Source organism: Apis florea, unplaced genomic scaffold (genome assembly GCF_048593485.1).
Source record: "Apis florea isolate Af1SG1 unplaced genomic scaffold, ASM4859348v1 contig_3696_pilon, whole genome shotgun sequence".
NCBI lineage: Eukaryota > Metazoa > Arthropoda > Insecta > Hymenoptera > Apidae > Apis > Apis florea.
Window position 1 is genome coordinate 2,319,656 of NW_028256809.1, and position 11,596 is coordinate 2,331,251.

The 11,596-nt window shown below is 17.7% G+C and overlaps 3 protein-coding genes across 11 annotated transcripts; 2 read left to right on the top strand and 1 right to left on the bottom strand.

Annotated features, from left to right (window-relative positions):
* Positions 1-1,579: 1,579 nt before the first annotated feature.
* On the bottom strand, positions 1,580-6,234 carry Chchd3 (Coiled-coil-helix-coiled-coil-helix domain containing 3). Of its 9 annotated transcripts, none has more exons than XM_086914709.1 (4): positions 5,908-6,234; positions 5,739-5,816; positions 4,284-4,792; positions 1,580-1,851 (listed from the first exon to the last, which is right to left on the bottom strand). In XM_086914709.1, exons 3-4 carry the CDS (start codon positions 4,681-4,683, stop codon positions 1,679-1,681), a joined length of 573 nt encoding a protein of 190 aa, XP_086770835.1. In that variant the 5' UTR covers positions 4,684-4,792; positions 5,739-5,816; positions 5,908-6,234; the 3' UTR covers positions 1,580-1,678. The 9 variants fall into 9 exon arrangements, with proteins under 9 accessions (XP_086770835.1, XP_086770840.1, XP_031774922.2 ...); XM_086914714.1 differs by having other exon boundaries at positions 5,726-5,816; positions 5,908-5,945; XM_031919062.2 differs by lacking the exon at positions 5,739-5,816 and having other exon boundaries at positions 5,908-6,201.
* Positions 5,912-7,918, top strand: LOC100868025 (B-cell receptor-associated protein 31). The gene is made up of 3 exons (XM_012491779.3): positions 5,912-6,365; positions 6,827-7,132; positions 7,223-7,918. The coding sequence occupies exons 2-3, from the start codon at positions 6,865-6,867 to the stop codon at positions 7,645-7,647; spliced, it is 693 nt and encodes a 230-aa protein (XP_012347233.3). The 5' UTR covers positions 5,912-6,365; positions 6,827-6,864; the 3' UTR covers positions 7,648-7,918.
* A 571-nt stretch (positions 7,919-8,489) lies between these two features.
* Positions 8,490-10,542, top strand: ND-B16.6 (NADH dehydrogenase (ubiquinone) B16.6 subunit). Its single transcript, XM_003697478.4, has 3 exons — positions 8,490-8,720; positions 9,249-9,399; positions 10,191-10,542. The coding sequence occupies exons 1-3, from the start codon at positions 8,621-8,623 to the stop codon at positions 10,396-10,398; spliced, it is 459 nt and encodes a 152-aa protein (XP_003697526.3). The 5' UTR covers positions 8,490-8,620; the 3' UTR covers positions 10,399-10,542.
* The last annotated feature ends 1,054 nt before the right edge of the window (positions 10,543-11,596 follow it).

Below are 11,596 nucleotides of genomic sequence, written 5' to 3' on the forward strand. Positions count from 1 at the left end.
AAAACATTTATAATATTCAATTCAAGAAAATCTAAAAAAAAAACCATAGAGTGTTAGCAAATCATTTATAGGGATAAATATAAATTTTCCAGATTTGCTATATGTAAAAAAAGATATTTGAACAAAATGTAGATATTATTAGTTGATTTTGATAAACTTAATATTTTTAAAACATAAAACAAGTACATGTATCAATCAGTAATAAATGTGAATATAATGTTACAATAATATATTTGCAATATTCATGAGATGCATGAACAGCACAATAATTTATATATATTGATATACAGTAAAGATTTCCCATTATTCAAATACTCTAATATAAAGACGTTTTATTATCCGTATGTCTGTCTACAGAACGTTTCGTAGCGATGTTTATATACAGTATATTTAGATTATAACATAAATACAATAAATATTTTCTTGTATTCGGCCGATTAAATGTAATCATATCAATTTAATCTGAAGCAAAAAACGATATCATAATGGCAAAGTATAAAGTAAACAAAAACATATAGTTTTAACTATTGAAGAAAAATATAAAATAATTAAAGATCTTGAAAATGGTGAAAGTGCAAAGAATGGTGGATGGTTCGATGGTTTAAGGTGTAACGGGAATGTAATTCTATGTAGTTGTTTACAATAAAAAATTTATGATGACTTAGTGAAATGACTTAGTGGCTCAAATAATATGGGACTCTTAAATGTTGAAAAAAATTGTTAATTTTGTTCATTTCTATTTAAATAAATGAAATTTAATGCAAAAAAAAGTAATTGTTCTATTATCCGATTCCTTTTGTCTCTCTTATATAATATATTAGTTCGGATACGGGAATCTCTATTATATATTGTTGTTTATCTTCAAAGATTGGAATAATCCTTGTAAGATATATGAATTTTAATAATTATTATGAGAAAATTAAAAAAATTCAGATTATAAATATTTTAAAACTTCATTGAAATATATTTTTCTCGAAACTATTTAAATTCTTTAATTGTTATTAAGTTATTAAGTTCTTTAAATTGTTATGTATGTAACTCGATAAATAATGACCGATTTCAAACAAAACTCAGTTAATCTATGAATATGTGACGTCATGAATTTTGATTATTTTTAAATATATAAATATTTTATATATTTTAAATAATTTTTGTCTCTCTATATATAATTGTTGTTTAATCGTTAATTTTAATTTTTAAAATATTTACAAAAATATAATGCAATTACATTAAATTTTATAAATATGTATATATCTATAAGATGAATATTAAATATAGTATAATAGTAATATATAATTATTAACATAATTGTATTATATTTCTGGTTATTAAATTTTAACATAAAATAATATTTTGTTAATACAAAATTATAATATTCCATTATTTACAGTTAAAAGAAATATTCTATAATATTTTAACATTAATAATTTTAAAATTATTGATATTAAACACTTCACAGTTGTTTTTTTCTTTTCTTAATTTTAATTAAGTAATTTTTATTGATTAAACTTAGTATTATATTGTTTAAATTTTTTAAAATATTTATTATTAGTAATATTGTAAAAATAATTTTTCAAAATCTGATTATATATTGTATAATTTATTTTCAAAAACTAAAATTTATTATTAAATTACATTACATTTGGTTAGACTATCAATGATTTAATATTAAAATACGTTAACGTGCTGCAATCACTTGTGCTCGGCGTTGATCTACACAATTAGAAAATTCTTCAACTAAATTAGAACAGTTTAAAATTTCTTTAGGATAATCTTGATAACATTTGAACACTTTATCAGAATTGCTTTTACATGGTTGAATAGAATCTTGAGCATTTATGCCATCCTTATCTGTAAAAAAAACAATAAAGAAATTAATTTAATTTTTATAATATATAATGTTAATATAAGTTTCTTATATTTACATTTATTATCTTTTAAACATAAACTTAAATTGCTTATAATTTAATAAATAAGTTTCAATTGATATTTTTATATTTATTTAATTTTCAGAATCAACTTCAAAAGTTGTCTCATGAATATATTAATAAATAATAATAATAATAATAATAATAATAATAATAATAATAATAATAATATATAATTTATCTATATATGTATGCATGTGTATATATAATAAATAATTATTTAATATATATTATTTATATATATATTATTTAATAATTATTTAATTTATAAAATATACCATATGAAAAATATTATATATATATTAATAATAATATATAATAAATATAAATAAATATAAATAAATGTATGATTATATAACTATTATAAATATTAAAATATGAAAAAATTATAATTAAAATACTGAATTTTATTAATTCAATCTAATGAAGCAATTGTTTAATTGTTTCATTAAAGTTTCATAAATTATATAATGATATATACTTATTATATTCTTAAAAAAAATTTAATAATTAAATATTCTATTAATAATTTTATTTTTATGAATTATTTCTATTTAAACCTTTTTATTTTTCCTGAAAAAAATTTATTTTTTTCTATAATTTAAATTTTATATTTTTAAAAACTTTCTTGAAACATATTTAAATTTATAAAGATTATTCTATTATAAATTATATCAATAATATTTATTGAATTATTTTTGTTAGAATGTTGTAGAGTGTGATATTATGAGGAAATTAAAAATAATATGTAGTTTTTAGTAAAGATAAAAGTTAAAAGTAAATAAGAAAAAGTAATGTAAGGAGATGCAAAGAGTTAGAATTAGAAATAGTAAACGAATTTGTATACCTGGGGATAAAATTGAAGTAGACTTACATCTTCTGAGGTAGAAAAAAATTTGGCAGCCATACAAGTGTGGAGCATAAGGAAAAAGTACTTTAAGTACAAATTTAAGAAGAATGATCATATTCAATTATCTTGTAAGGAACATGATGATTTATGGGATGGAACAGTACGGGTAGAAGGAAAAAAGCAAACTGAAAAAGATAATTAAAATATATAAGATGATGTCTAATTTGGATAGATATATACCCAGATATAATACTAAACAAAATGCAAAAAAAAGAAAAGAAATTCAAATTAGAAATATGAAGAAAGATTGAAACAGATAAAATTAATGAGCAAACAAGAGAAAACAGATAAAATAAGAAATAATATTTAAAAAAAAGAATGAATGATTAAACAAATACAACCAATTAAAAATAGAGAATTTAAAATAAGAAGAGAAGATACATATAGAAGATACATATATCTATCCATCTTCCTTTTCTTCTTTTTCTCTTTAAATTTCATGACAATTGGAAGTATAAACTTTTCAGAATATCTAAAAATATAATAAATAGATTGGATATGGATAGAAATAGAAGAAAAAAAAATATGAATTATATGAATTAGGTATCTAGAAAATGATGTTGATATAGAATGAAGATATGCAAAATACTAGAATAATAAATGACAGAGGAAATAGAGTAAGAAAGTGATAAATTCGAAGAAGAAAGTGAAAAAGGGAGAAGAAAACCAAAAATATAAAAAATAAAGATGAGATTAATAATATATAAATTTTTTTATAATCAAAAAATTATATTGAATTATCACATTAGACTTATTTTCTGAGAAAATCTTGTTTCAATTATTTAAAATCTTAAAAAATTTTATGATTTTCATTATATTATTATATTATATCATTATATCATTATATTATTTTATAACTTTAGTTTATTTCAAATCCTTTCACTGATTTGCTAACATTTTTAAAATAATTAAGTTCTTCTTTTTTTAATATAGTGTATAAAAATACAATTTTCATCTTTATGAATAAAATACCAAGAATATCAGCTTTACAAAACTGAAATTAAAAAACTTGTATAATTGTAAAATACAATTCAAATGATTTTAATTATAAAAAATATTATACTTATACTGTTTAATATTTTAAAATATTTTTTATATAACAACTTACTATTATATAATAATTAATATTCACTTAAAATATATAGAAATTTAAATTTTGTTTTTGTTTATTTTTGAGAACAAATGGTTTATAATTAATAATTTATAATTAAATATATAATTAAATATTTTATTTTTAATTTAATAAATTATGAAACTTGATTAAAAAATAGACACACATACATACAACAAAAATAATTTAAAATTTAGTGAATAAATTTAATAATTAAAATATTTATAACATTTAAAAAATTAAAAAGTTTATGTTTTAATTGTTATAAACTAAAAAAAAGGATTATTTATAAATTATTTATATTTTAAAAAATAATAAATAACTTTATACATACCACTGGCATTTAATTGCTCTGCAGCTTTTTTATATTCTGCATTAATAATATTATTAATTTCTGAATGTTTTTGTTCCAAATCCTGCAAACGTTTTTGCCAATAATTATCCTGATTTCGAAATTCTTTTTCTTTCTGTTGCTGTATTTGAAGAGCAGTTAAAGTTAATTGTGGCTGATATACAGGATATCCAGCATTTACCGGTATATCACTCTGAGATAATTGTGAAGATGCAGTCTTTTTAGAATCTGTTAAAGTAGCAGATCTTACTTCATTTGCTACATTAGGTTTTTCTTCATTCATTTTTTGAGTTAATCGCTCCACAACAGACTCTGATATTTCTATAACATCTATTTCTTCATTATTTATAGTAAGTTTGCGTGCACTTTGTCCAGAACCCATATTAACAGTTTAAACTTATTTTTAATAAATTCACACCTGATGTTTTTTAAATTTTTATCTTTAATAAGACAAGTTTTGTTTTCATTGAATGAAATATAAAATTAATTACCTGAAAAATATAGAAAATATATTTATTACCTAAAAAATATGAATAATATATTTTATTTAATATTTTTAAAATATATTAATATTTGAACTTCAAAAGTATATTTTTATAAATATAATTTTATACATATAATATTAATATACATTGATATAGAATTATATTTTTAGAAATTATTTAAATGTTTATATACTTATACAATATTTTTCAATCATAGTTGTAAAACTGCATTGTTATATACTTGTTAAAAGATTTTTGTAAATATCAACATAATTTTTTTTGTTACTTTTTTAGAATTTATTGTTATTTTTTCCAAATTTTATGTAATGATATATATGATATGTAAATATTTATACATTCTTTCTTTGTTTCAATAATTGAATATTAACAGAATTAAAATTAATGTTAGTAACTATATATGACAGCAAATATATATATATATATATATATATCATTTTATTTCTATATTCTTGTTTGATTACTATACGAATGTAGGAACTAAAAGTTTTTGTTAATAAGATTAATCTAATTAATAAGGTTATTATAATATGAAAATTTTTATATTTTAGAACAATATCAATTAAATTTAGTGTTTTATTTATTATGATTAGAACATTTAAAATATTTAAAAAAATAATTATTTTTAAACATGTAATAAAAAATATTACACTTACATATCAAAGATTACTTTTCTATTATGTTATTATACACTACAATATTTAAATGTATTCTAAAGTAGAAAATATATAACTTCTATACATATCGTATGGTGATAAAAATTTTGTTATAAAGGTAAGTTTACAATTTCTCTCGTAATATTAAAATTTTTTGTTATAAATATATGAATTGCAAACATAAATATCAATTTCTCTTTAAACATATAGTTTAAATAGTTTTAAATAGAAAGATAGAATACTTAATAATATAATTATTTATTACAAAAAATAATTACGCAGATTCGCTTTATTTCCGAAGCACTGGTAACTGATGGACTTGAAATTTAAGAAGGGTGATAGGGAGGGGAGATAGACTGTAATATAAACTTTTGACTTTAGCTATTTATTAGTTTCCGAAATATTAATAAAAATTGTGGTTACATTGAATTTTGTTCATATACATACATCCATGATAACACATGTATTAATTGCGATCACTGCTTGTCTACTGTTTCTATAAACACGCTAGTACCCAAAATGTATAACGAGCAGTGCTAGCGATCTAAATTTAGATAATAAAATCTTATCACATTTTGAAAGTATCGTAAGTTTTTTGCTTTCCAAAAAAATGTTGCCTAATGACAGTCCACGTTAATATCAGTGTTCATAAAATAATAATGAGAATTGTCACAGCACAAAGAAAAATAGTTGTTTTCAATTTCTCGCGCACTTTAATAAGCAGATGGTTTAACATTTCATGAACACCAATTCACATGAAGTAAATCTTAAATGTTTACTAAATTCACAATATATTGATTTTTTGATTAAAAAATTTAAAGGTCCTTGTCACAGTTCTTTATATAAATTACTAAATTATTTTGATAATCCTAGGCATAAATCAAGATATATATCTACAATTAAAGGTCAGTTAATTTTTAAAATATATTAAAATTATTTTTAAGTTCTATTATATTAAATATAAATATAAAAAAATAAAATATAAATATAAATATAAATATATAATAATAACAATAAATGTATAAATATTACTTATGATTTAGATAGTATTTATAGATGCAATAATTGTTTTAAATAGATAAAATTTATTTTTAACTTTAATTTTATTTTTTATTGCTATATATAGTCATTTGAATGTAGTATAATTATATTGTAAAAAAAGAGAAAAATAAATATATAATTTCATTGAATTTTATTTAAATATATAATTTTTATTTAAAGCAAAAAAATTTTAATATTACATATATATATCTATATGTATATATATTAAATTGTATATTTTTACTATTTTATGATTTTTATATTATGCATGATATTTAATAAAATAAAAATAAAAATGAAATAATGTTTTTGTGGTTTTTTTTAGATATTAAAGTAGATTAGATATTAAAATAACTAAAAAACATGAGTTTGCAATGGACTTTAATAGCTGGATTTTTATATGTTGAAATTTTAGTAGTTTTATTATTATTATTACCAATTATTTCACCTTTAACATGGCAAAGATTTTTTAAATCTAAATTTTTAAAAAGATTAAGTAACCAAGCATCGTTTTTTTTTTTACTTTTACTTGGAATATTAGTTTTGTTTTTATTGGATGCTATTAGAGAAATGCGAAAATATTCTACAAGTACTGAACATAAAGAATATCATTTGGACACTGAAATGCAAGGTATGTATATTTATATTTTCACTATATAATACATAATATTTTATTTATTTTAAGAATTTAATTATAATGTTATTACATTATTTTATATAGGTAATATGAGATTATTTAGAGCACAACGAAACTTTTATATATGTGGTTTTGCATTGTTTTTAAGTCTTGTTATACGACGTCTTGTTACTTTAATTTCTGCACAAGCTATTTTATTAGCCCAAAATGAAGCAGCTATGCGACAAGCTCAATCTGCAACTACAACAGCAAAACATTTACTATCACAAAAAGCAGAAAATGCACAGAATGACTTTAATGAAGCTCACAATGAAGAAATAGCAGAATGGAAAAATCAAATTAAAGAATTACAAACAAAAAATAAAGAATTAGAAGATCAGATTATAAAAGAAAAGAAAGATAAAGAAACTATTAAATCTCAAGCTGAATCGCTTGCTAAAGAATATGATCGATTAAATGATGAACATAGTAAATGTCTTCAATCAAGCGGTGATAAGAAAAGTGATTAAATGATATTAAATGATATTTAATTTTTTGTTTTTCTCTTAATTTTTTGTCATTTATTATTTTATTATATAAAATGTTGCAATTCATATATAATATTATATAATACTGTTATAATTATGTTATAATTAGGTTTAATATTATATAATATACTCAGTAGATAATAAGATAAATAAATTATTAAACATTTATCTTTAAATTATTCTATGTTATAAGATTATGTATAATTTGTATGAAATATATATTTAAATATATTTTTTTGAAAATATAATAAAATTATCCTTAATGAATACATTTTATCTAGATATCTATACTATATATTATTATAAATGTATTATTTATGTATAATATATTATTAATTTTAAATTAATATATATATATATATATAAACATAATTTTATCTAAAACTATATATAAAACTAGATTATGTTAAATAAGTATAATATTTTAATATATATTTATTATTTAATTGGATATTTAGTTTAAAAATATATTAATTAAAATTTTATGATATAATATATTAATATTTTATATATAATAATATATTAAATAAATATAATATATAATAAAATATTAAATAAAATATAATTAGTAATTTAAAAATCATAATTATATAAATAATTAATAAGAATAGAATAAAAATAAGAAAGAAAAATTAAAAAAAATTGAAATTATATAAATTAGTTGAAATTAGTTTAAAAATCATTAATTTAATATTTTATTTTTTCATATAATTAATTATATATAAATATTTATATAAATTTATAATTTACGAAATAATGATTTTGAATTTTAAGTATAAGAAAAGAAAAAATCTATTTAAATAAATACTTACTGATAATATAAAATAATTTTTAAAATAATCACTAGTGATGCTAGTGTCTTAGTCTTATGTGAGATCGTTTAGGGTGAAAGTTATGCCATTCATTTTTGTGAATTTATCGTTTTTTATTTGTCCAAAAATTTAAATTATCAGAAATGTCTGCACCTAAAGAAGGATTTACTCAAGATTTACCTCCTAAGGGAGGATATGCTCCTTTTCAAATAACACGAACTAAACTACGTACTTTATTCACAGGTATAACCTACAATCTATATCGTTCATTATCTAACATATTATTTCTATGCAATGTTTTTTTAGTAATATGTTAAAATTGTTAAAATTATAAGCCATTATATATAAGCCATTTAATTTGTTAAAAATATATAAATAATTCTTTTAAAAATTTATATATTTACCACATATATGTATATGTACGATGTATTTTATATATTTTGATTATAATAATTATAAAATATTCAATAAATTTGAAAATTTTAAAAAATAATTTTTGCATCAATTTTATAATATTTTCATATTTTATATATTTTTTTATAAAAATTTATTTATAAGAAAAATTTTAATATTGTTCTTTCAATGAGTTTTTACATAATAATAGAATACGAAAAAGCTAATAATAGTGATTTTGATAGAAAAAAGAAATAAATATTCAATAAAATATTTAATATTAAAGTTAGTTTTATTTATTTTTTAATATATATTTATTAAAAATAATATTATGACTAATAATGATTTGTTGGTAAATTATTTTTTAAAAAATTTTAGGTCGTTTGAGTATGGGAATATTTGTGGCTGTTAATGTATTTGGATTTCCTCTTTACTATCAAAATTGGAAAGAAGTTAGACAAAATAATATTGAAGCAAAAAGTCAAGAATTAGCTACAATTCCTATTTTATATGCAGAAAGAGATAGAGCGTAAGTATAATTATTTTTGTATAATTTATTTTTAGAAAATATTTTATAGAAATTATATTATTTGTTATATTTATTATTGTAATTATGTGTATTATTAATATTTTATTTTTATAACTCATTAGTATAATTTTGTAAATTTTTTCATTTTATTGTAAAAATTTCCATATGCTAAAATATAAACTTTAATTCAAATTATATATTAATCATTTTGAATTATTTTATCTTTTCAATTTGAATTCATAGGAACCTGAAATTTATTTCTATAAATTGAACTTTTATCATTGTTTTTTTTAAATATTTACAATAAATAATTATGTGTCATATTCTGATTATAATTCAATATTTTTTTCTTTTTTTCAATTATTAAACTATTATTTTAAATGCTTAAAAAAAGAAATAAGAGATAACATTTATAAATTTTTATTTTTTATATCTTGATATTCAGAAAAATATTTATTCTTATATAAAATATCTTTATCTTGAATTTTTGTTTATTAAATTTCTTTTATTTATATTTAAGTGTTTTGGAAAGCAATTTTATTTAAAATTAAACTATTATTAGATTATTCTTATTTATTACTATTGTTTTAGTTTCAAAAATATTTTGAATCATTCAATTAATATCTAAACATTAATTTTAAAATTATTTTTATTTTAAAATTATTTTGATATTTATTTTAATATTATTTTGATATTTCATATATATTTTTGACATAATATGTATTATATAATTATAGTTTGTTTTTAAAAATTTTTAAAAATCATATATATAATTCTTTATCTAATTACAGAATATTAAAACATATGAAGCGATTGCGAGAGATAGAAACCGATGTAATGAAGGATTTTCCATATTGGGAAGTAGGTACATTCTTTGGAACACCAATATATGAATCATTACCAGAAGATACGTATATTGAGCCTTTACCTATAGAGATATATACTTATATATCTCCTAAAGATTATCCAATACAAACTTATTCTTATTTGTTAGGATAAATAAATTATTTATTAAGAATTTGTAAAAAGTAGTTTCCTATATTAAATAATTAATAAAATCATATTATTATAAATATAACAAATATATATATATATAATATATTATATATATAACAATAAATAATAAAATAACAGTAAATATAATAATTGATTTTATTGTATATTTTTTATGTTGCATATTATAATTATTTCAATATTATATATTGAATTCAGTGAGATGTTTATGAAAAATTAAAAAGAAAAAAATTATAAATTTATTAATTAATTTTTTTTATCTAATTCTAATAATTGAAATGTTATTAATATATAACTCGAAAATTAAAATTGATCATTGATATAATGAAAAAAATTGCTTAAAATGATATGTTAAATATTTTAAATATTTTATTATATTAAATATTTTATTATTATAATAATTAATTATAATAATATTTAATTATAATAATTAATTATAATAATATTTAATTATAATAATTAAATATTAATTAACTTATTTTAAAATTAGTTAATGGATAGATTGATTGAAAAAATTATTTTTTAGAGAAATTGAAATATTTACGATCAAGCAATAAAATTTGATCAAAATTTATAATTTTATATATTTAATAATACTTGAAATGTAAAAATAGTAAAAAAAAAAAAGATAAGATAATTAATTAATAATAAAAATTAAATAGTAATAGATTAGAATATAATAGATCGAACTTACACTAAAAAAATTTTTAATAAACAATATATATATACAAATATTACTAAATCGAATCGAATCATATATATTACTGAATACATGTTACTGAATAAATTAAATTAAATCGAACTCTAACATTTAATACAAGCAATTTTAATTATAGTTAAACAATTTTATAAGACAATTTTACTAATTTTACTACGATTTTATATCAGATTCACTGGATTTCAATATCTATAAATGAATTATAATATATAATAAATGCCAATTCTGTATCTCTTCATTTTTATTTTTCAAGTTCATCTAAAAATTAACTTTTCTTACAACTTGTTTTGAGTTTCATTTATAATTTTTTTTATTTTCTAGTAACATTATTTCATCTGCGCAATTTCAAAAATTTCCAATAACTTTGCAATTTCGCATCAAATTTATCTATAACATCGTTCTTAGTAGAATTCATGAAAAGGAAAATTCTTTTTTTCTGTGAAAAGAAAATAGTACAGTTATTAA